This window comes from Hyla sarda, chromosome 4 (genome assembly GCF_029499605.1).
Source record: "Hyla sarda isolate aHylSar1 chromosome 4, aHylSar1.hap1, whole genome shotgun sequence".
NCBI classification, from domain to species: Eukaryota; Metazoa; Chordata; class Amphibia; order Anura; family Hylidae; genus Hyla; species Hyla sarda.
Window position 1 is genome coordinate 217,133,219 of NC_079192.1, and position 26,421 is coordinate 217,159,639.

A 26,421-nucleotide genomic window follows, 5' to 3' on the forward strand; every position below is an offset into this window, starting at 1 on the left:
AAACTGCACCCCTCAAAGTATTCTAAATGACATTCAGAAAGTTTGTTAACCCTTTGGGTGTTTCACAGGAATAACAGCAAATTGAAGGAGAAAATTCAAAATCTTCATTTTTTACACTAGCATGTTCTTGTAGACCCAGTTTTTGAATTTTTACAAGGGGTAATAAGAGAAAAAGCCTCCCAAAATTTGTAACCCAATTTCTCTCAAGTAAGGAAATACCTCATATGTGTATGTCAAGTGTTCGGTGGGCGCAGTAGAGGGCACAGAAGGGAAGGAGCAACAATGGGATTTTGGAGAGTGAATTTTTCTGAAATTGTTTTTGAGGGGCATGTCACATTTAGGAAGCACCTATGTGCCAGAACAGCAAAAACAAAAAAACACATGGCATACTATTTTGGAAACTACACCCCTAAAGGCACGTAACAAGGGGTCCAGTGAGCCTTAACACCCCACAGGTGTCTGACGACTTTTCTTTAAATTCAGATATGTAAATGAAAAAAAAAAAATCTCACTAAAGTGCAGTTTTTTCCCCCAAATTTACCGTTTTTTACAAAGGGTAATGGGAGAAAATGCCCCCCAAAATTTGTAACCCTATGTCTTCTGAGTATGGAAATACCCCATGTTAGGGCATAAAATGCTCTGCGGGCGAACTACAATGCTCAGAAGAGAAGGAGTTACATTTGGCTTTAGGAAACCAAATTTTGCTGAAATGGTTTTTGGGGGGGCATGTGGCATTTAGGAAGCCCCTATGGTGCCAGAACAGCACAAAATACCCACATGGCATACTATTTTGGAAACTACACCCCTCAAGGCACGTAACAAGGGGTACAGTGAGCCTCAACACCCCACAGGTGATTGACGAACTTTCGTTAAAGTGGGAAAATGAAAAATTAGATTTTTTAACACTGAAATGCTGGTGTTACCCAAAACTTTTCATTTTCACAAGGAGTAATAGGAGAAAATGCCCCCCAAAATTTGTAACACCATTTCTCTCGAGTAAGGAAATACCTCATATGTGTATGTAAAGTGCTCTGTGGGTGCACTAGAGGGCTCAGAAGGGAAGGAGCAACATTGGGCTTTTGGAGAGAAAATTTGGCTGAAATGGTTTTTGGGGGCATGTCGCATTTAGGAAGCCCCCATGATGCCAGAACAGTTAAAAAAAAAAAAAACACATGGTATACTATTTTGGAAACTACACCCCTCACAGAACTTAATAATGGGTGCAATGAGCATTTATACCCCACTGGCATTTGACAGATCTTTGGAACAGTGGGCTGTTCAAATGAAAAATAAAATTTTTCATTTTTAGGGACGACTGTTCAAAAAATCTGTCAGACACCTGTGGGGCGTAAATGCTCACTGCACCCCTTATTACATTATGTGAGGGGTGTAGTTTCCAAAATAGGGTCCACTGTTCTGGCACCATGGGGGCTTTGTAAACACACATAGCCTTCAATTCCAGCTTAATTCTCTCTCAAAAAGCCCAATGGCGCTCCTTCTCTTCTGAGCATTGTAGTTCACCTGCAGAGCATTTTACTTCCACATATGGGGTATTTATATACTCGGAAGAAATGAGGTTACAAATTTTGGGGGGCTTTTTTCCTATTACCCCTTGCGAAAATGAAAAATTTGGGGTAACGCCAGCATTTCAGGGGGGAAAAAAACAAATTTTTCCTTTTCATGTCCAGCTTTAACAAAAATTTGTCAAACACCTGAAGGGTGTTAAGGCTCACTATACCCCTTGTTACATTCCGTGATGGGTGTAGTTTCCAAAATGGGGTCATATGTAGGTGTTTTTTTTTGCGTTCATGTCAGAACCGATGTAACGATCAGCCACCCCTGTGCAAATCACCAATTTAGGCCTCAAATGTACATGGCGCTCTCTCACTTCTGAGCCATGTAGTTTGTCCGCAGAGCATTTTACGTACACATATGGGGTATCTCCGTACTCAGAAGAAATTGTGTTACAAATTTTGGGGGTCATTTTCTCCTTTTACCTCTTGTGAAAATGAAAAGTATGGGGCAACACCAGCATGTTAGTGTAAAATTTTTTTTATTTTTTTTTACACTAACATGCTGGTGTAGCCCCCAACTTTACCTTTTCATAAGGGGTAAAAGGAGAAAAATCACCCCAAAATTTGTTGTGCAATTTCTCCTGAGTACGGAAATACCCCATATGTGGCCCTAAAGTGTTGCCTTGAAATACGACTGGGCTCTGAAGTGAGAGAGCACCATGCGCATTTGAGGCCTAAATAAGGAATTTGCAATAGGGGCGGACCCGGTTACCTACAGTAAAACTCTACAGCAGTGTTTCCCAAACAGGGTGTCTCCAGCTGTTGCAAGACTCCCAGCCTGCCAGGAGAGTCTATGGCTGCCCGGCAATACTGGGAGCTGTGGTTTTGCAACAGCTGGAGGCTCCCTTTAGGAAACACTGCCGTATGTGACTTTTTTTCATTTTAATTTGGGAGGGGGGGGACGTGTAAGGGGGTGTATATGTAGTGTTTTACTTTTTATTATTTGGTAGTGTAGTGTAGTGTTTTTAGGGTACATTCACACAGGCGGGGATTCACAGTAAGTTTTCCGCTGGGAGTTTGAGCTGAGGCGGAAAATTTGCCGCAGCTCAAACTTGTAGAAGGAAACCCACTGTAAACCCGCCCGTGTGAATGTACCCTGTACATTCACATGGTGGGGGCACCCCAAACCTTTAGCTGTTACAAAACTACAATTCCCAGAATGCACAGTTCACAGAATGTACATGCTGGGAGTTGTAGTTTTACAACAGCTGTAGGCACACTGGTGGGGAACCACTGAGTTAGAAAACAGACTCTAGCTCAGCGATTCCAACCAAAGTGCCTCCAGCTGTTGCAAAACTACAACTCCCAGCATGTATGGCCTGTCATTGCATTCTGAGAGTTGTAGTTTTGCAACAGCTGGAGGCACACGGGTTGGAATCACTGAGTTAGGAAACAGACTCTAGCACAGTGTTTCCCAACCAGTGTGCCTACAGCTGTTGCAAAACTACAATTCCCAGCACAGTCAGGAATGCTGGGCGTGTAGTTCTGCAATATATGGCCATTCAGATGTTGCAGAACTACAACTCCCAGCATGCCTGGACAGTCTGGGCATGCTAGGAGTTGTCGTTATGCAACAACTGGGGAAGAACAGTTTGAGACCGCTAAGTAGTGGTCTCCAAACTGTAGCCCTCCAGATGTTGCAAAACTACAACTCCAAGCATGCCCAGACTGTCCAGGCATTCTGGGAGTTGTAGTTCTGAAATATATGAAGGGACAGATATTGCAGAACTACATGCCCAGCATTCCTGACTGTCTGGCCATGCTGGGAATTGTAGTTTTGCAACATCTGGAGGGCTACAGTTTAGAGACACCGTATAGTGGTCTCCAAACTGTGCCTCTTCAGATGTTGCAAATCTACAACTCCCAGCATGCCCAGACAGTCAGTGCACGCTGAAAGTTGTAGTTTTGCAACTTCTGGAGGACCACAGTTTAGAGACCACTACACAGTGGTCTCCAAACTATGACCCTCCAGATGTTGCAAAACTTTGGCTTTGGCCATGTGGGCATGCTGGGAGTTGTAGTTTTGCAGCTTTTAGAAGGCCACAGTGAAGATCACTTACCGCGATCTTCACTGCAGACTTCTCCGCCGCACTTTCCGGCCACCGCTCCTCCTGCTGCCGCCTCTGCTCCGGGACGCCAACTCCACCGGTCCGGGTAAGTCGGGCCATGTTCCCCCCTCACCACCCGTGTTCCCCCGCTCTGTACCGACTTCCGATCGGTGTCCAGAGCGGGGGAAATTAACTCTAAACCCCCACCCCCCCTCCTGCCATTGGTGGTCAGCCTGACCGACCAATGGCAGAGGATAGGAGGGGGTGGCAACGCTGCCACCTCGCTCCTATCTTTTAGGATGGTCAGAGCTGTCTCTGACAGCTCCGATCATTCTTATTTTCCGGGTGTCTGAATTGTCTGAATTGACCAGCGATCGCCGTGATCGCCGACATGGGGGGGGTCTCAGGACCCCCCTAGGCATTGCCACGGGATGCCTGCTGATAAATATCAGCAGTCCTCTCGGTACGATCATCGCCCGGTGAGCGGCAGTGATCGGAAATGTCGAGGGCTTATGCATACGCCCTCCGTCCAAGGAGTTAAAGGTGTACTCCACTGGAAAAAATTTATTTTTTATTTTTTAATCAATTGGTGCCAGAAGATTAAACAGATTAGTAAATTAAATCTATTTAAAAAATGTAATCCTTCCAGCACTTATTAGCTGCTGTATTCTCCACAGAAAGTTCTTTGCTTTTTTAATTTTCTTTCTGTCTGGCCACAGTGCTCTCTGCTGACACCTCTGTCTATTTTTGGAATGGGAGCGGACTCAGGACGTACAGGTACACCCTGGGTCCTTAACAGGTTAATCGTATTGACCCAAAGAATAAAGAACACGTCATTTTTACCGTAAATTATATGGCGTGAAAACAAAACCTTCCAAAATTTGCAAAATTGAGGTTTTCTTTTTAATTTCCCCACACAAATAGTATTTTTTTTGGTTGCGTTATACATTTTATGGTAAAGTGAGTGATGGCATTACAACGGACAACTGGTCGCGTAAAAAACAAGCACTCATACAAGTCTGTGGATGAAAATATAAAAGAGTTATGATATGTTGAAGGAGAGGAGGAAAAAACGAAAACGTAAAAATAAAATTGTCTGAGTCCTTAAGGCCCAAATGGGCTGAGTCCTAAAGGGGTTAAATAGATTTTATTTACTAATATGTTTAACCTTCTGGCACCAATTGATAAAAAAAAAAACTTAAAATGTTTTGCAGTGGAGTACCCCTTTAAATCCAGAATTTAGCTTCAAAAACACCATAAATATAATAGTATAATAGAGAGTGAAGATAAACTTGTAACAATGAGTGACGATTGATTATATAGCAATTACTACCATTCAGAAGACGCATTTATAAGTAACAAATGTTTTTCTTGATTTGTATAGCATGTCTTTCCTCTTGTCTCCTCCTCTGACTAGCAATTTACCGTTTAGACGAAGAGAAACAGAGTATTTATCAATTTTGCCTGTTGACCGTTTCTTTTTACCCTTTTTCTTCACTTTGGTTTTCGTGGACATGCACCAAATTTATAATTTGGTGCAAGTTGTTAGTAATTTTGGCTCAAATGTTGAAATCAGCTGTTCACAGCGCCTTTTACACAGAACTTACCGCCACAGAGGACGCGTATTTTACCCTGTAGAGCAGCCATTTCAGAGTCCCTCCTGCAGTATATCAGCAAGCGACATGAGTTATTTTCTTTTGTGGGGTTTATAGCCACCATGTGAAATGGATTTTATTTTCAACTTGGGAATTTTTTTTTTTGTTACTTTAGTGCAGTGGTCTTCAACCTGCAGACCACCAGATGTTGCAAAACTACAATTCCCAGCATGCCCGGACAGCCGTTGGCTGTCCGGGCATGCTGGGAGTTGTAGTTTTGGAACATCTGGAGGTCCGCAGGTTGGAGACCACTATTTTAGTGCTTACCTTTCCTGAACCTGTGTGGCCATGTCCAATGTCAACGGAGGGTGAAGGTTCCTCAGAGCCAACTATGTCGCAGGATAGTATTGAGCAGCCCCGGAGGCTTCGCTGCTTTCACAAAAAAAATGTTTTATGTATTTTGACGCCTTTATATTTTCTGACATTGCCAAGTGTGTTTTCCATGTGCAAAATTTTTTGGCGGGGATTTGCGCCAAAAAAAACCTGGATTTGCGCCAAAAATCGATTGGCGCAAATGATGAATTACTAACTAAAGTTGAAATCACACACAGGACCGTGTGATTTTGAGAAAGTTGTAAAAATTACAGTGGAGAAGATGCGCCAAACTTTGGCGCAAAAAGACACTGCGCCAAAGTCACGCAAAAAAAAAAAACATCAATCCTTTGATAAATACCCCCCAATGACTACAAATAATTTTTACACCATCGTAAAAGATTCGGTCAATGACAAATGGGTGCATTCCTGCTGATTGTGCATTTGCCACACATTCACACTGCACAACGGTTGCAAGCTCCTACTTATGCTTTTCACAATGCTCGCCCCATATGAAAGGCCACACAAAGAATGGCAAAAAAACTATTGGTGCCTTTTTTTGACCTGTGTTTGCTAAAGTGTCTTGCCGAGGATGTGACAGAAATCTCCAAATTCAAAATGGTACTGGTTTCGGGAAAATTGCACCATCTATGAGGAAAAAAGGCACAGTTCCTGTGCTGACTTTTATAGAGGGCACATTAAAAAAACTATTTCTGTACAAGGGAGTCAGGTTTTAAGCGCTGCGGAATCTGTAGGCGCTATATATAAATATAAGTATTATTATTATTATTTTCACCTCTGCACATTTCTTTGGATATGTCAGAAATATCGATCTTATTGTAGGACAATAAATGATGGGGGACCTTAGTAAAATTGTTATGATGTGGCCTCCCTGTTTCCTGTCAGAAACTCTTTCATAAGCAGGCCAGCAATAATAATACAGGTCAGTGTGCAGGGATGTTTTTTGTTTCCTGTACAAAGTCAGAAAAAAAAATAGGTGTTCCCATATAGAAACGAATAATTCCAGTAACCTAGATAGACAAAAGCAGCTGAAAATTCAGCAGGCAAAGGCAAATGAACAGTGACTTCAAAGACTGACTGCAGGTAGTAACTTAATAAAGCCAGTGGGGCTCATGTATCGGCCTTTTCTACCACATAAAAGAGTGCAAAGACCACTATTCTAGATGCGCACCCTATGGATCAGTGCATTGTTCCACACTGACACTTTTTAGGAAACAAAGGGTGGTCACAACATAGCGAAAGAAGTATTAACTCTTTACGCCAGGGACGTGTCAGGAATCGGCGTACAGAAGAGACAAGGGATGCCTGTCATACAGGATTCTCCTCCAGTTCCAAGCAAGACAAATGTATTCAAGGTTGTACAACATGTTAAAACTGGCAATAAATGTATTAAACAATTTATAGACCTCAGATGTATAATACTAGTGGAACAAGCCATTAGAATGCGACAATTGTTATTCTATTACAATGTGTTCTTAAATTAGGGCAGTGATTTCCAACCAGTGTGCCCCCAGCTGTTGGAAAATTACAACTCCCAGCATGCCCAGACAGCCTTTCCATGCTGGGGGTAGTAGTTTTGCAACAATGGTTGGAAAACATTGATCTAAAGATCGGCGTTATAATCCCCCTTATGTGCTTCCCAACCAGTGTGCCTCCAGCTGTCGCAAAACTACAACTCCCAGGATGCCCGGACTTTGGCTGTCCGGGTATGCTGGGAGTTGTAGTTTCACAACAAATAGAGGCACAATGGTTAGGAAACACTGACCTTGAGATTGGCATCAAAATCTCCCTCATGTGCCTTCAGATTTTGCAAAACTACAGCCAGAGGCTGTACAGGCGGCTGTGAGTTGTAGTTTTGCAACAAATGGAGGCTCAATGGTTGGAAAACACTGACCTATAGATTGGCATTATATTCCTCCTTATGTGTTTCTCAACCAGCGACCTTCCAGCTGTTGCAGAACTACAACTCCCAGCATGCCTGGACAGCCAAGCTGGAGGTACAGTGGTTGGAAAACACTGACCTAGAGATCGGCATCATAATCCCCCTCACGTGTTTCCCAACCAGTGTGCCTTTCCATGCTGGGAGTTGTAGTTTTGCGACAGCTGGAGGCACAATGGCTGGGAAAATTGACCTAGAGATTGGCATCATAACTCACGTACCACCCTGGGCTCAAACACAGTATTTTGGTCAGTATTTTTAGCCACAACCAGGAGTGGGTCCAAATCACAGCTACTTCTTTCCTATCAGTCCCACTCCAGGTTTTGGTTGATAATAATAGGTGTGAAGCCAGCCTTTCTATGTGAGGGACCTAGAGACATTGACGTGAGGTAATGTTCCCTTCCCCACTACTGACAACATCTCCACACAGAGCTCCGGAGCCAGTGCTGTGGTCGGCGCTACTCACCATGGTACTCCTGTCCAGGTACGTAGTAGCTGGGGTTCCCGGCCAGGTGCAGGGAGATAAGCACCTCTCCTTGTTCTCCATCTCCCTCCAGCTCACCATGGTGGGTGCAGAGGAAAAAGAAAGGCGAGAATCTAGGGTAATACCCGACTGCTCCACGCACAATGGCCACACACAGCACCCCGAGCAGGAACATAGTCCACAGCCTGCTAGAGCAGGAGCTCCTCCGGTCCATTGCTGGGCTCCCTCAAGGCTGCTGCTACTTATTCTATATGCTGCATAAGTGGCTGAGGGGACAAATATTATTAAAAGTTTAGTGGGCTAAAAGTAAACGCAAGTGCTTCTGTGACTGATAGGAAGCGGAGTGGTGGCGAGCTCCGTGCACCTCAGCTGACAGGAGTCAGGTGGCAGACAAGAGATCGAGCCCTAGATGAGGGTCTCCACATAGGAGCTGCTTGCCTCATCCACTCATCGTGTTATCTGTGCGGCCAGACACACCCTCACCCACTCATTGGTCCTCTGACTGCCAATCACCTCCGCCCGGGCGGGGTTTGGATTAGAGTGTGAATAATAGGAGGCGTGGCTTGATCACTCAGGAGAGAGGAAGCGTGGTCTGAAAGCTCCTACTGCATGGAGGGGAACTGAGCGACGAAACGCGACTGAAAGTGGACCCATTTTATTCCTAAACAGTTATTATTGTTCCGGAAGAGGAGCAGAGCACATAGAGACTTTTGTGGAGAGGATTGAAGCAGGAGAAGGCATTAGACCACACTGGCTAGGGAAGAAAGACAGCAGCACAGTGAGCAGCCACCATTACAAGCAGGATTGAAGGCAGAAGACAGAGAGCAGGGGAGAAGCAAAGGATCCACACATCACTGCATAGCTGAAAAGAAGAACGAAGCCATTTCTGCAAATAGCCAGCCCTAACTACAGCAGCCCTGAGGAGATTCCTAAGAAGCAAGACATACAGTAAGACTGTTCCTTTGTATAACTTATTTCTTGTACTGTACTACTAATACTGTGGGACAAAACTTGATTATAAACAGATCCTGGGAATACAGACACTCAGACACAGCAACTGCTCTGGTAGTCAAGGCAACGGCTGAGCTCTAAGCAATGACTTCTAATAACACACAACTGAACTGATGAAAATCCTGCTCACAAACTGCAAATACAGCTATACCTCTCATAGGAGAAAATCACAAGACACACCAGAGAAAACTGCAAAAAGAAGAATACTCAGCTAAAATATCGGGAGAGTGCAACAAAATATGCCTTTAAAAAAAATAACAAAAAATTCCTATCTCTAAACCTAATAACACAATCCTAGAATACACAAATCTGCAAACACTTCTCCGTTCAGTGATAAAGGAGACGACATAGAACCTGTAATAACAAAAAAATAATAATTTGTATTGCTGTAGAACAGTGGTCTCCAACCTGCGGACCTCCAGCTGTTGCAAAACTACAACTCCCAGCATGCCCGGACAGCCAACGGCTGTCCGGGCATGCTGGGAGTTGTAGTTTTGCAACAGCTGGAGGTCCGCAGGTTGGAGACCACTGCTGTAGAAGACAAAAATGTCACGGATGGAGACTCAGCCAGTCTAGACCTAGAATCTAATACTTCTTTAACTTCAAATTGCCCCTTTAAGCAAAAAAAACCAAAATAGAGGACACAAATGATCAGCCAAAAATGATGATGATAAAGACGAACGCCATGCAAACCACAGAAAAGGCAGCATCAGAAAACTTTAGACACCCTACTAATGCTCCACAAGGCATTTAAAATGGAGATAAACAGCAACATGAAAAAGACAGAAGAAAGAGTAGAAAAAGCTGAGTAAAAAATTAAACACATTGGCCCTTATTTACTAAGTGTTGTGTAGGTTTCTTTGTGGGTTTTAATTCCCTACAATTTATTTTCCACGGTATTTACTAAGGTTTCCCTACATTTTCCACTTTCCCTACACTTTGCTTTTTTTTACACATGCTCTGATCTGTCGGGTTTTCTTCAGCTCAAATCCACCACATTTTATGTGGAAACCTTAGTAAATATGTTGGGTTTTTGTGAAAAATGTCAGGAACACGCCCCTTTTTTGAGACCACCCCCCTTTTCCCGGTGATCATGCCCCTTTTTTTAGGTTTTCTTAGCAAAATGAAGAGTTAGTCAGGTTTTTTTTCAATTCTGACGCAAATTCTGGCGCAGACAGAATTTCTGGCGCAATGCGACAGAATCTGGCGCATAACCCGACAAAACATGTCGGGTTTGCAACAGTAAATAAGGGCCAATTGGGGAGATTTATCAAACATTTTTTTTGCCCATAGCAGCCAATCAGATCGCTTCTTTCATTTTTTTAAAAAGGCCTCTGAAAAGTGAAGGAAGAAATCCGATTGGTTGCTATGGGCAACTAGTCCACTTTTCCTTTGCATAGGTTTTGATAAATCTCCCCAATTGAGACCAAAATGGGAGAAGTTGCAAAGGCTCATAACAAATTAATGAATGACCATGATAACACTAAAGAAGATGTAACATTCCTAAAAAAAAAAAATAGGGGAAGACTAACATAGAAGGAACAACATAAAAATAAGAGAGATCTCAGAAGAAATAGGGAATACCATCTAGAAAAATATGTTTTATCAAATGTATAGTACCTGGCAGCTTACCAAGAGATTTGATTATAGACAGTCCACCGCCTCCCCAGACCAAAGGGCCTGCAGAGATTATCCCTAGGGACACCATAGCAAGGACCCATTTGTTTAAAACAAAAGAAAAACTGATGAAAAATATGAGAAAAACAAAAGACATGCCTTTCCTATACAAAGACATTTAGGTCTTTACACACTATCAAAAGCGACAATTAATGCGAAGCATGAATTTCAACCAATAACTGCTGCCCTAAGAAAAAACTAAAAATACCATGTCGCTGGGAGGTATCCAACAAAGCTCATTTTTAAGGATGATGGAACTAAGCATGTCTTGTTCACAACAGCACAAAAAGTGGGAAGAACAAAACCTGATGGAACATATCTCACACACAAGATTGGTATCACATGAATAAGACTTTCAGTCCAAAATGTTACCTAATTTCCTTTTAATTGTTCCCCTCCTTCCTTCTGAATGAACAATATCTCTGTAGACCTACCCTGGTCTATGTGGAATTAATACTTCTGCACTTTTTTGATTTATCTCTACTACATCTTTACAGAGTTTAATTGTTATGCTATGTTTGTATCTTTGATAGAAATGTTATGAGGAGAGGATCACTACCTGCCAGGTATATGAAGCGCCGGGACTTCGCCTTCTCCTTCAACTCCCAACACCAATAATCAGTAAGTATGGGTACACATATACAAAATATTAGACATGAGTATAAAATGTGTGTGTCATATCGTTAGGGGGTTAAACACTCAAGAAAAATATGTGAGCAGATCCTGTGCTTGTGGTCGGTTGCCAAGGGCAATCCCTAGCATAACATGCATACAATGGAGGATGACTGCAGCAGATGGCATCCTACACCAGATAAAAAATGTGGTTGTGTAACATATAAAATAATACATACATTTAGGTGCACTACTGAGGTAGATGTAGACAGTAACATATAACTAACCCTCAAACTGATGTTAAAATTGAGACATTAGCCTGTATATCCTTATATGAAGGACATACTTGAGCCCGCACACCAATGCTAAGGTTTCTCAAGTGGCACAGGGCCTAACACTAAACCTACCTGTGCCTAAACCAGGGGCCAGTGGGCAAATACAGCAGCATTAGGTCCTACTCACAGCCTGCTCCCAGTTACCTCCAGTTTGGCTAAAACACATACAGTGGGAGGAAGGAAGAAGGCTATGAGTCCACCCAAGTAGGCTGATATGTTACCGGCCTCACAGGTGCACCAAAATGCTGCCTATAATAGTGATTAAGGCGCATTAGATTTGGAGTGTATACACCTCCAAGTACAAGATATAAACAACAAGAAAAAAAAGCGTGGTTTCAAATGGCAGGAAATGCTCAACCTCAAATGCAGTTGTGCATATATGCTGGGGGAGCAGATCCTGCGCTTGCATAGGCGTGCGCAGCCTATTGCATTAGGGTGTGCACCCTAAAGCACAAACTCACGCCGCGCGCGTGCATATATGTGTGTGTATATATATATATATACGCACACATACACACAATTAGTATAGTTCCCCCACATTAGGTGCAGTATAAGTCCCCCCACATTAGGTGCAGTAGAAGTCCTGCCACATTAGCTGCCGTAATTGACCACTGGCCCCTGTTCTGCTTATCAAGCACAGGTAGGATTAGCGTTAGGTCTCGCACCAATTTGAGAAACCTTGGCGTTGGTGTGCGGGCTCTGGTGTGTCCTTCATATAAGGATACACTGGATAATGTCTCAATTTTAACATCAGTGTTGAGGGATAAACAATGTCACTGTATACATCTACCACAGTAGTGCACCCATATTCCTGTATTGTATTCCTATTGTTACACATCCACACCGTTTATCTGGTGTAGGATTCTATTGTGGCACTTGTAGTCCGCTGCAGGCATCCTCCATTGTATGCATTTTTATGCTGGGGATCGCCCCTAGCAACGGACTACAAGGGCAGGATCTGCTCCCCCAGTATAAATGCACAACCGCATTTGGGGTTGAGCACCTCCAGCCATTTGAGACCACGTTTTTTGTTGTTTGTATATATATATATATATATATATATATATATATATATACGCACACATACACACAATTAGTATAGTTCCCCCACATTAGGTGCAGTATAGTTCCCCCACATTAGGTGCAGTATAAGTCCCCCCACATTAGGTGCAGTATAAGTCCCCCCACATTAGGTGCAGTATAAGTCCCCCCACATTAGGTGCAGTATAAGTCCTGCCACATTAGGTGCAGTATAGTTCCCCCACATTAGGTGCAGTATAAGTCCCACCACATTAGGTTGGCAGTACAGTTCCCCCACATTAGGTTGGCAGTACAGTTCCCCCACATTAGGTTGGCAGTACAGTTCCCCCACATTAGGTTGGCAGTACAGTTCCCCCACATTAGGTTGGCAGTACAGTTCCCCCACATTAGGTGCAGTTCAGTTCCCCCACATTAGGTGCCACCTAATGTGGGGGAACTGTACTGCACCTAATGTGGGGGAACTGTACTACACCTAATGCGAGGGAACTGTACTGCACCTAATGCGGGGGAACTGTACTGCACCTAATGCGGGGGAACTGTACTGCACCAGTACAGTTCCCCTACATTAAGTGCAGTACAGTTCCCCTACATTAAGTGCAGTACAGTTCCCCCACATTAGGTGCAGTACAGTTCCCCCACATTAGGTGCAGTATAGTTCCCCCACATTAGGTGCAGTATAGTTTCCCCCACATTAGGTGCAGTATAGTTCCCCCACATTAGGTGCAGTATAGTTTCCCCCACATTAGGTGCAGTATAGTTTCCCCCACATTAGGTGCAGTATAGTTTCCCCCACATTAGGTGCAGTATAGTTTCCCCCACATTAGGTGCAGTATAGTTTCCCCCACATTAGGTGCAGTATAGTTTCCCCCACATTAGGTGCAGTATAGTTTCCCCCACATTAGGTGCAGTATAGTTTCCCCCACATTAGGTGCAGTATAGTTTCCCCCACATTAGGTGCAGTATAGTTTCCCCCACATTAGGTGCAGTATAGTTTCCCCCACATTAGGTGCAGTATAGTTTCCCCCACATTAGGTGCAGTATAGTTTCCCCCACATTAGGTGCAGTATAGTTTCCCCCACATTAGGTGCAGTATAGTTTCCCCCACATTAGGTGCAGTATAGTTTCCCCCACATTAGGTGCAGTATAGTTTCCCCCACATTAGGTGCAGTATAGTTTCCCCCACATTAGGTGCAGTATAGTTTCCCCCACATAGTTTCCCCCACATTAGGTGCAGTATAGTTTCCCCCACATTAGGTGCAGTATAGTTTCCCCCACATTAGGTGCAGTATAGTTTCCCCCACATTAGGTGCAGTATAGTTTCCCCCACATTAGGTGCAGTATAGTTTCCCCCACATTAGGTGCAGTATAGTTTCCCCTACATTAGGTGCAGTATAGTTCCCCCACATTAGGTGCAGTATAGTTTCCCCCACTTTAGGTGCAGTACAGTTCCCCCACATTAGGTGCAGTATAGTTTCCCCCACTTTAGGTGCAGTATAGTTTCCCCCACATTAGGTGCAGTATAGTTTCCCCCACATTAGGTGCATTATAGTTTTCCCCACATTAGGTGCAGTATAGTTTCCCCCACATAGTTTCCCCCACACCAGCTCGTGTTGGTCACTTACTATTCCGGCCGGCGCGCGCATCCTCTTCCTGGAATCTCCGCTCCTCTGTTGCTATGGGCGCAAGCACGGGACGTCAATGACGTCCCTGCGTGCGCTACTTCCCGGCGGCCCCTGTGTTTTGAAAGTTAACACGGGGGCCGCTGTAGAAAGGTTACTGGGACATCCTTGTGTCCCGAAAAGATCTTTCGGGAAACAGGGATGTCCCGAATGTGACGGGGGGTCCTCTGCGGGCTGCTCAGTGGTGGCCTCGGATGCCTTCCTGGGCTTGATTAGGGTGTGCCTGGGCACACCCGGCACACCCCGTGCGCACGCCTATGTGCGCTTGTGCTCTCTTGCTAAAGGCAATCCCCAGCATAAAATGCTGACAATGGGGGATGCCTGCAGCAGATTACAAGTGCCACAACGGCATCCTACACCAGATGAAAAGTGTGGATGTGTAACATACATTTAGGTGCACTACTGTCGAAGATGTAGACAGTAACATATGACTAACCCTCAAAATGAGGGTCATTTTGAGGATTAGTCATATGTTACTGTACATCTACTACAGTAGTGTACCTAAATTTATGTATTATTCTAGGGGTTAAACACTCACCCAGAAGAGATCAAACCTATGAATGGAGTAAACACAAGTGGACTTGGAGGTTGCATGCATCCAGGAGACCTACCTGCAAAGGACAATCACTCCAAAATTAAAAATAGAAAATTCATGGGACAAAAAGCTTGTAAATCAAAAGTCGCAGGAAAAGTTGCAAATTTTACACTTCGGCAAATTCTGTGATAAATCTACAAAAAATAAAAATAAAAAAAACAGGTAAATGCTTAGATAAATTAAAAAAATTACCAGGCCCAGATGGGTTCCCAGTAGAGTACTACAGACTAGTAAAAGAGAATGTGCTACCATACATGACAACCACACTCAATCACATAATGAATACTAGACAGATGCCATCAGAAAGTACAAAAGCCACAATAATTACACTGCCTGGAGTCCCTGGCTGTGCTTATCAATTGAGAATAATCAGTGAGTACCTGTCATCACCCTGCAGCTGTATGGTCTTCCTGTCAGAGTTTCTGCTGTCCCAGGCTGTCTAACTCCCCCTCCCCTCACATGTCACGCTGAGCAGCATTAAAGTACTCCACTGCCCCAGCATCCAAAACGTTTAGTTCAGAATGCTGGGTGCGGGGTCGTGACTTCACGACCACGCCCCTTGTGATGCCACGCCCCCACAATGCAAGTCTATGAGAGGGGGCGTGATGTCCGTCAGGCCCCCTCCCATAGACTTGCATTGAGGGAGTGTGGTGTGATATCACTACCCCCGCAGCCCGTACCCAGTATTCGGAACTAAATGTTGCAGACACTGGGGCAGTGGAGTACCCCTTTAACTGTTTGTGTGCTGTGCATGCTGTGAGGAAATTCTATGGAATGTGAATGTGAGTGCAGCTCTCCTTCATACACACTATCCTGAATGCCTAGTGGAGAAAAGGGGAAACATCAGGCATGGGGGGGACACACAGCAGCTTCTGGCTAAGGGGTTGTAAGTGTATGAAGGAGGGATCAAACAGGCTACACATCAGTGGTGCCCAGACACTGGGGGCTCCAGAAACTGGGAGACCCTGCAGTGCCTATTGTCAAAGGGGAAAGCAGTCTGTTCCAGATTACATCATGTGTGGTGCCAGTCCTGTCAGGAGGAAACTATCTAATCCTTCTTTCAATTCTATCTATCTCACATCTATCTAATTATTTAGCATATGTAAAAAGTTGCATATTAAAGGCACAAACGGGTTAAAAAGTCGCAGAGAAGGCATCATACAAACTTGGTTACATAAAGTAAAAAATGTGCACTAGAACCATATTTATCACAAGCCCTGTACCATTTAATAAATTTGGCCTACGTGCACATTTTTTACCAAACAAAATAAAGGTGAAAAAAATGTTTAACTACATAGACCTTGATAAATTCCTGCCTTCATCCCTCTTGAATGTAGACCCAAAAATGTATGCTTTTAGCCAACAGACTGGCACCACTCCTCCCTAGCATAATTGTCAGGCCCAAGGCCTGATTATTAAAATCCTATGTGTATTATAATTATAACTGTGTGTGATGTATTATCCAAGACATGGGTGAGAGGTCATTCAGACGGTGTATTCTTTTTGTGTATTGCATTTTATTGGGGGTCTGGCTGTTTGTGTGTATCTCCTTTGAAGTCAAAGGCCCTTTTGAAGCAGCAGGATGTAAGGGCACTTTGGTCCCATCATATAATCAACCAGATAAGAGGGCCAGGAACAGAGATGCCCCCTGGTGGGATCAGAGGGGAGGGGGGAATGGAGTCCCTCCAAAAAGGCAGATATGTAATACTTAACAATGCTAGACTCAGTGGGGGACATGTATCAAAGATTTTACCGCTGTTTTGTGTGTATTTTTTTGTGCAAAATTTTGCGCAAGCCCTTTTTTTTGCGCACGTTTTGGTAGAGCATGTCCTCCAGATGTGGCAGAATTGGGCTACCTTGGAGTGACATCTATAGTACACATGGATTTATTAACTGCGTACTTTTCCTTTACACCAAAAATTTTGCCGCAAGAGCTCTTTTTTTTTTTGCGCAAATATAAGCCATCTTGGACTTAACGTAGCAAGATGCTCTAAATCATCTATTCTATTTTCCAAAGAGTGGATTGAGGAGATTACTACATTTACCCGCAATTTATGAAGCTCATTGCGCTTGATTGATAAATTTAGCGCTTCTGCACATAATTTTGAATTTGGGAAAAGGGGTAAAATGCTTCTACCATACACAAATAATGATACATGTCCCCCAGTGTGTTCAAGGCTGTGCCCAAAGATGACAAGAGCTGGACTCTCACTGACAAGGACGGCTATACCATCATGCTGTAAGAACTTCATCTTTTGTTTTCTGAACTTGCCTTGCTAAACTCTTTTATATATTTTTGTAACTGTATGTCATTTGTTTATTTTTATATATATATATAGCACTGTGATACCTTTTATCAGATTAAATGTTTAATTAATCAGCTCTGGTCTTTGATTTCTAAATATATGAGCTCACCTTTCAGAAGGAAGTAATATCCTTTTCAAAATGTTCTATATGCCCAAAATAATGTACTTGTTCAGAATTCTACCCATATCATTCCAACTAAATACATTTCATCCTTGCAAAGAATGAATAAATTCATATGGAATAATAAAAAAAACATAGAGTACTAACATCAGTGATGCAAAAAATTGAGTTATGGTGATCCCAAATCTAAAACAGTCATGGGTAGAAATAGAGTCCACAGTATCGGGGATTAATAAATTGCATCATACCTTGCTCACTATACGTAATATTAAATTGGTAAAAAGGAAACTACGACTGACTAAAAAGCATACTCTAGATCAGTGTTTCCCAAACGCGGTCCTCAAGCACCCCCAACAGTCATGTTTTCTGGATTTCCTTAGTCTTTCATAAGTGATATAACTATGGTGATGCCTGATTCACTGACCATAATTATCACCTGTGAAAGACTAAGGAAATCCAGAAAACATGACCTGTTGGGGATGCTTGAGGACCGCGTTTGGGAAACACTGCTCTAGATGTATGGCTCCAAGCATTAGCAACAGAAACAAAGACATCTAACGTATCCAAAACGTATTTGAAAGATATGGTATACAAAGCATCTCGTCGGTCATGAAAGGGGGGCATTATTATTATCCAATTTGAATGCTTGAAAAATCTTATATAACATTATATATTCTCTTGTGATATACCACAGAACATTTCTGATCAGGTGTTTCATAAACCCTCACCTTACAAATGTGATTTAAAACTATTCTATGCTCACTTCAATGATGACGAGGAGATGACCAAACACAAAACATATATACCTTTTCTAGGCATGGAAAAAAGCCATAGCATTTAAATAAATCAAATATTGTTGTTTAGTTGGTACTTTCCCCTGTACGACTGGCATTAATATTCGATGATCATCCAAACATATGCTGGAGGAAGTGTGGGATGATAGGATCTCTGTCGCATGTCTTTTGGAGATGTCCACTACTATCAAGACTGAAGAAGACAATTGCTGAATTCATAAAGTTGTTAAATCTGTCCAATAAAGAGTTAACTATGGAGTCAGTTTTACTATTGCTAAAAGTTGGTACTATACCATTTAATGCGAGAACTCCACAATGCCATATCTTTCACACCTATAGGGTCATGATTGCGAGAGACTAGGAAACAAAAAAACCATTGATGAGGTAGTCCAACAGGTGAATGCCAACTAAAGTGGTCCCTCAACATACGATGGTAATTGGTTCCAGGTGGACCATTGTTTGTTGAAACCATCATATGTTGAGGTATTCGTACCATGGATTATATTCACATGTCCCCACCGCTCTGGCCCGTCAGTTCGCCTCTCCTCTGCTGCCGTATCACTACGTCGCCACTGCCCTGCATCGTCGCCACTCACGTTGCCCTTATTGGACGACAGCGCAGCGATGTGATGACGGTGGCAGGGCAGCGTGAGCTGTGGAGCGGCAAAATGTCAGGCTGGAGCAGTGGGGACATGTAAGTATCATTCAGCGGGGCACATTAAACGGCTATCTGGCGGCAGCTGTAGCAGTCAGCGCTGCCGGATAGCCATTTTTGCGATGGCCATTGTATGTCGGGGGACCACTATACTTCAAACAAACAGTATGTAGACAAAAAGGAAAGGATGACAGGTTTCAGGCACAGTGGGCAATATGGAACAACAGATTCCCAATATAATAGGTACACATACTATAGACCTCATACAACTTACATAGCATAAATACAACCCATTCTGTGGGAGGGGAGAAGAGTGGAGAGATTACCCGGCGCTTCGAAGTTTGAACATGTACAACATACCTCTCTACAAAACAAAAGAAAAATGAAAGAAGCAAAAATAATATATAACTCATAGCCATACAAAAATGAAGAATTTTGGTTCAAACCAACTATTTATGTTAACATAATTACAAATGAAACCACTTCTTCATCACAAATTCACTGATACAAGTTCCATACCTGTTTTAAATTAACTTTTTTGTATCCCTATTACCCTTTTGTTTTCTTTCTTTGTTTATTATTATTTCTTTGTGTCAAAATAGGGATGATACATATAAAGATAGAGCAAAGTGCACAAAAAATTTTGTACATAGCTTAACTTACTACATGATACATGGGGACCTCATTTACATTATTTTCTGTGTTACAAAATTGAATGTTGTTTCCTGAAAATTCAATAAAAAACTATTTTAAAAGATGATGTATAGGCGCTAAATGTGTCACTCGGCTAAGCACATAGCTGGCTGCCGTGTCTCCCAGCCGTGTAACATGATGGGAATTAACGGCGGCTCTTGTTCTGTGTTGCACCCCATTTCCTCCAGTTTCAGTTACGGTATGTTCTGTAGGATAGCTTCACACTGGGCTGGGCAGATGTGCACCTCAGGGTCCTAGGACATCTGTCAAGAACATAGTATCAGCGAATAGGAAAACTGTGTCTCTAATGCACAGGATAAAGCCTCAGAATTTAATAAGATTTTACCTCAGGGACAGAAGTCACTGAACACAGAATATGACAGGAATCTCCCACATAATAACACTTCACAGAAGAGAAAACAGAGGACATTCATAATGATAGATAAATGCAATTCCTGCTGTGGATGGAGAGGACTATGGAGCTACAAATCAGGACATGTCCTCAGCTGATGAGAACACTACATGTGTCACTACTCTCCTGGGTCCTTTATAGACAACTATTAGGTTGTCTGATCCTATAGGCAGGACTGTATTTACAGCTACTATTGCCCTAAGCACTCCGACTGAATACACCCCATTCCACAAGCGTGGGCATTTTGTCATGCAGATCTGTCACAAATATGCAAATACAAAGTTACATGTGGATTACGTTGCAGATTCACCATGGATCTTACATCTATATACAGAACATGGTAAAATCCATTACATAACATTACACAACATAATGGGAGAGACATAATGGCAACCAATTAGTTTTCTTTTATTCTTAAAAAGGCCTCTGAAAAATAAAATAAGCGATATGATTGGTTGCTATGGGCAACTGCAACACTCTTTCTTTACACAGGTTTTGATAAATTTCCCCCAATGGGCTGCACACGCCACTGTATAGTATTGCAGCGGCTGCATCATAGTACTTACAGTGGGGCAAAAAAGTATTTAGTAAGCCACCAATTGTGCAAATTCTCCCACTTAAAAAGATGAGAGGCCTGTAATTTTCATCATAGGTATACATCAACTATGAGAGACATAATGAGAAAAAAAAAATCACATCTGATTTTTAAAGAATTTGATTGCAAATTATGGTGGGAAATAAGTATTTGCTCAATAACAAAAGTTCATCTCAATACTTTGTTATATACCCTTTGTTGGCAATGACAAAGGTCAAGCGTTTTCTGTAAGTCTTCACAAGGTTTTCACACACTGTTGCTGGTATTTTTGTCCATTCCTCCATGCAGATCTCCTCTAGAGAATTGATGTTTTTGGGCTGTCGCTGGGCAACACGGACTTTCAACTCCCTCCAAAGGTTTTTATAAGATTGAGATCTGGAGACTGGCTAGGCCACTTCAGAACCTTGAAATGCTTCTTACGAAGCCACTCCTTTGTTGCCCGAGCAGTGTGTTTGGGATCATTGTCATGCTGAAAGACCCAGCCATGTTTCATCTTCAATGCCCTTGCTGATGGAAGGAGGTTTTCTCTCAAAATCTCACAATACATGGCCCCATTCATTCTTTCCTTTACATAGATCAGTCGTCCTGGTCCCTTTAGCAGAAAAACAGCCCCAAAGCATGATGTTTCCCCCCATATGCTTCACAGTAGGTATGGTGTTCTTTGGATGCAACTCAGCATTCTTTCTCCTCCAAACACAATAAGTTGAGTTTTTACCAGAAAGTTCTACTTTGGTTTCATCTGACCATATGACATTCTCCCAATCCTCTTCTGGGTCATCCAAATGCTCTCTAGCAAACTTCAGATGGGCCCGGACATGTACTGGCTTAAGCAGGGGGACACATCTGGCACCGCATGATTTGAGTCCCTGGTGGTGTAGTGTGTTACTGATGGTAGCCTTTGTTACTTTTGTCTCAGCTCTCTGCAGGTCATTTACTAGGTCTCCCCGTGTGGTTCTGGAATTTTTGCTCACCGTTCTTATGATCATTTTGACACCATGGGGTGAGATCGAGGGAGATTATCAGTGGGCTTGTATGTCTTACATTTTCTAATAATTGCTCCCACATTTGATTTCTTCACACCAAGCTGCTTTCCTATTGCAGATTCAGTCTTCCCAGCCTGGTGCAGGTCTACAATTTTGTTTCTGGTGTCCTTTGACAGCTCTTTGGTCTTGGCCATAGTGGAGTTTGGAGTGTTTACTGTTTGAGGTTGTGGACAGGTGTCTTTTATACTGATAACAAGTTCAAACAGGTGCCATTAATACAGGTAACAAGTGGATGACAGAGGAGATTCTTAAAGAAGAAGTTACAGCTCTGTGAGAGCCAGAAATCTTGCTTGTTTGTAGGTGACCAAATATTTATTTTCCACCATAATTTGCAAATAAATTATTTAAAAAGCAGACAAAGTGATTTTATGTATTTTCTTCTCATGATGTCTCTCATAGTTGAGGTATACCTATGATGAAAATTACAGGCCTCTCTCATCTTTTTAAGTGGGAGAACTTGCACAATTGGTGGCTGATTAAATACTTTTTTGATCCACTGTAAAGGGAAACTGTCATCAGAATCACCAGCACTAACCTGTTGGTACAGACAGGTAGTGTGGGTAACACTGATGATAAGGATACTTACTAGGGATGAACGAATCGAGTCTGATGAATCCGAATTTGTTACAAATTTCAGGAAAAAAACAATTTTCAGCGAACATCGCCGCAATTCGATCGTGCGATTTGCTTCATTAAACTCCATTTAGTACAGTCCAGGCTCAAGGGCATCTAAAATGGCGGATCCACCTATCAGTAGCCAGCCACCCCTGTGATGTCACAGCCCTATGTAATCGGCATCTTGCAGCCAGTCACTTCAGCCTTTTATCGTAGAGAGATAGAGAGAGGTAGAGGTAGAGAGACAGCGCTGTGTGTTGCACAGAAAAGCATTTTTACAGCAGTGATTCACCTCCCAGTAACTACAGCGTTCTATTACAGAGGGCAGTGTGTTGCACAGAACAGCAGTGATTCACCTCAAGCCCAAATCCTGCCTAGAAGCACTGATAGGGAAGGGAGTGAGATTGAGAGAGAAAATGCAATGTTGGGTGTAGTATACAGCGACTGTGCTGAAGCACTGGTGTGTACTGCTGGTGTTGTACAAAAAATACTTTTTTAAGCGTACTGGAGTGCATTGCCCTCCCCTCATAAGTGCATACCACATACATACATCTATGTGGTGTACTATTTTGTTCCCGTTAAAGTCTTAAGGGTCTATATGCTGTGAAAGGCCAAGCAAAAGTACACACCTTGTGGTGTTGTACACAAATACTGTTTTAAGCATAGTTGAGCGTATTGTACGCCCCTCATATACGCACTAACTATGTCAGGCAGAGAAGTGCCAGGATGTGCACAGAAGAGTCGCAGAGGCCTAGATCCATCAGGCAGAGGTTGCAGCAGACTGGGGCGAGTGGCAGCAGGAGTCGAAGCTAGAGGCCTGAGCTCCCGGTATCAGCTAGCAGTAGTGTCTCAACCAGCAACCCATCTGCCGTCATCGATCGGTTACACGGTCATCCACTTCATCACAAGTGACATCTGACACCCCCAGTCAACAGTTCCTTAGACACAACCCTCAGTTGGCATGGCCCGGGAGCAGTCCTTGTCCTCCCATTGCCTCTGTCCTATGCTGTTCCATCCCCCACAGAAGTATCTTATGCTGTGGGTTCAGCTCCACTATTCAGTGAGGACGATCTACTAGAGGACAGTCAGCAGAGAAGAGTGGCGTGGGAGGTGGTGTTGCGAGCGTTCATGCTCCTGAAGCAGACACTGCTGAGGAACCAGAGGATGTCATCAGTGACTTGCAGACACAACTCGATGATGAGTGCGTCGCCCGTTGATTGCAGGTTGCCCGTGAGGCAGCAGCTGAGCCAGGAAAGTGGTAGCATGGTTGGCCGTCAGCATGGTGGCAGAAGTGAAAAGTCTGGAGCCAAACGTGCCCAGGGTAGACCACCTGCTTCGCGGCATCCTACCTTTCCGGGAGGTAGTGAAAAGGGTTCCTGGAGTCGGCGGCAGTAGCAGTCAATCAGTGTGGACTGTTTGTGGGAAAATCAGCTACTGGGTAGTGTGGCATTTTTTCATCAAGCATCCAGAGGAGGTTAACATGGCGACATGCAAGATGTGTCAGCAGAAGGTGAAGCGTGGCCAGGGTCCCATTGTTGGCACAACGGCCCTGCATCAACATATGCATCATCACACTAAAGCAGCCTGAGAACCGTGGCTCCAATGTGGTGGTCCAGCCTGCTGCATCACCCAGTGGCACGCCGCTCCCTGTTTCAGTCAGCCAAGGTTCCACCACCTCAGCCGAAGGGAGGTGTATGTCATACCCATCTTCTGTCGCTTCAGATGCTCCTGCTCCTCCTACTTCAAGTCAGTCATTCCATCAGCAATCCATCGGCGAAGCCATGTCCAAGGGACAACAGTATGCGCCCACTCATCGGAGCAGAAGCTGAATGTGCTTCTGTCCAAGTTGCTGGTGCTGCAGTCCCTCTCTTTTCAAGAGGTGACTCTGCACCTTTCAGAAAACTGATGGCTTCTGCCGAGGTGGAGGGTCCCAAGCCTACATTTCTTTGCGAAAAAGGCAGTACCAGACCTGCACAATTTTGTGGAACAGAAGGTGGGTGAGTCCTTGAGGCTGCCGGTGTGTACCAAAGTGCACGGCAGCGCCGACGTGTGGAGCTGTAATTACGGTCAGATATAATGCATGTCCATTACGGCCCACTTGGTGAATGTGGTTCCTGCACAGCCAAAACATCAACTTGGACAGGTCATGCTGCTTCCGACTCCACGTTCTCAGGCCATTGGTCCTGTGACAGTGTGCGCCTCCTCAGCCTCCACCGCACTGATAAGTCACCGTGCCCCTCCAGCATACCCTGTGTGCAGGGCACGGCGGTGTCATGCTGTTCTACACATGGGTTGCCTTGGCGAACGGAGTGACACCAGGTAGGAACTGCTAAAAGTAATTCATGAAGAAATCTGGTAATGGGAACCATGGTTCCCAACGGGAAGAATATCTTGTCTACGCTGCGCCAAGGAAGCCTGAGCCATGCGCCCTGCATGGCACACATGTTCAATCTGGTTGTCAAGCGGTTCCTGTCTGCAAGACATCCTAACAATGGGAAGGAAACTTTGCATGCACTTAAGCCACTCGTACACTGAAAGCACACCCTCCTTGAGCTGCAGCGTCAGAATGGCATCCCCCAACATATTCTGATTTGTGACTGTTCCACATGTTGGAATTCAATACTCCATATGTTGGATTGACTATCCAAACAGAAAAAAGCCATCACCAATTTCTTGATGATCCAAGCGGATAGTGGGACTACCCTGTGTAACTTCAATGGCATCCAGTGGCAGCTCATATGTAACACCTACCCTTTGCTCAGGCCCTTTGAGGAAGCCACATTATTAGTCGCCAGGATTACGGGATGAACAACGTAATTCCACTGCTTCATCTACTACAACATGTGTTGGAAACGATGGCTGGACAGGGCACTGGAGCCATAGCGCCTACATCTCACGGCCACATGAGCCCTGTGGGGGCTGAACTGGAGGAGGAGGGGCACAGTGGAGAACAGTTTACTTTTCGTGAGAGGGGTGGTTTTTCTAGTCATCTGACAGGAGAGGAGGAGCAGCTAGAGGGTTATGAGGAAGGTGAGATAGAGGACCCAGACACCGTGGCAGTATGCAGTGGAGATGGAGGCAGGGAATCCCTCTGAGTCACTTGCACGTATGGCACAATCCATGCTCACTTGCTTGCGTAGTGACTGCCGAATTGTCACCATTCGGCAGCGGGATGACTTCTGGCCCCACCTTATTGGACTCTCGCCACCGGCACAAATTGGGGCCCTTTTTTACACCCACTGAGAGGGAGGACAAACTGACCTACTTTAGAGACATCCTAAGTAGTCAGCTGGCTGATGCCTATCTGCGCCATCGTCCATCCTCTCTCAGGTCTGACTCCGGGGGCCCTCTGAGCTCACCTTCCACAGCTATGGCTGCTGAGGAGGGGGGGGGGAGGCAGCAGGAGCAGTACCAGTTCCATCAGCAGCAGCCTCAGTCTATAGTCATTGATGAGTAGCTTTCTTCACCTGCATAGTGAAGCAACTCATCAGCAGCAGGTAGACCTGGAGCAGGACCTGAACCAACAGGGGGTGGCATACCTTGACATGACCATGCCAACACACCTTGAAGATCCGCTGGACTTCTGGGCAGCCAAAGTTGATTTGTGGCCGCAACTAGCAGAGTTTGCCCTGGAAAAGCTTTCCTGCCCGGCCAATAGTGTTCCATCAGAGCGGGTGTTTAGTAACCCAAGGAGAACATCTTCTGTCCACGAAAAATGTGTTAGTCAGGCATGGATTAGTCAGGATTTCCACCCACCAATGCCTGATGCATGAGAGTAGATTGACCATGGTTCCACACCAACACTTCACAAATATGGATAGTGCTAAACATATTTAAGGCGCTGCTCCCCAGTTACAGACATTCCTCTGCATTAGACCAGAAGTAAGTATTGAGGATATGCATTACGTAAAACTTAACTTTTAATAATATTCTTAGGATAAAACATATCTATCCAATATTTTTTTAAATCAAACAAAAGGAAAGGTGGCAAAAAAACACCATCTGCCACCTAAACCACAAAGCATTGATGTGATGCAAAGACCTCTAAAAAGTGGAAGGTAACAACGTATGGTCCATTGTAACCGGTGGGGGTAAAAACTTCCTATGTAAGGCCCTACTCTTGCATTATTAATTCCCTTCTTGGCAAGTGTTACTCGCCCTAAAAAGGGCGGCCCCACACAAGAACTTCTCCCTATTTCCCCCT

The 26,421-nt window shown here is 43.9% G+C and overlaps 1 protein-coding gene and 1 long non-coding RNA gene across 7 annotated transcripts in view; one reads left to right on the forward strand and one right to left on the reverse strand.

Annotated features, from left to right (window-relative positions):
• Positions 1–8,441, reverse strand: part of RELN (reelin) — a 1,155,521-nt gene extending 1,147,080 nt beyond the window's left edge. For 3 of the 5 annotated variants that reach the window (XM_056573505.1, XM_056573507.1, XM_056573503.1), the window contains exon 1: positions 8,016–8,440. In XM_056573505.1, the coding sequence (XP_056429480.1) occupies positions 8,016–8,247 (232 nt within the window). In that variant the 5' untranslated portion in view covers positions 8,248–8,440. Of the gene's footprint in view, positions 1–8,015 lie in introns of all 5 variants that reach the window. The other 2 variants (XM_056573506.1, XM_056573504.1) reach the window with 2 other exon arrangements.
• An 835-nt stretch (positions 8,442–9,276) lies between these two features.
• LOC130368971 (uncharacterized) overlaps positions 9,277–26,421 on the forward strand; it is a 31,673-nt gene continuing 14,528 nt past the window's right edge. The window contains exons 1-3 of one of the 2 annotated variants that reach the window (XR_008892624.1): positions 9,277–9,443; positions 9,554–11,342; positions 18,275–18,508. This is a non-coding gene — a long non-coding RNA (uncharacterized LOC130368971). Of the gene's footprint in view, positions 9,444–9,553; positions 11,343–18,274; positions 18,509–26,421 lie in introns of those variants that run through there. The other variant, XR_008892623.1, reaches the window with a different exon arrangement.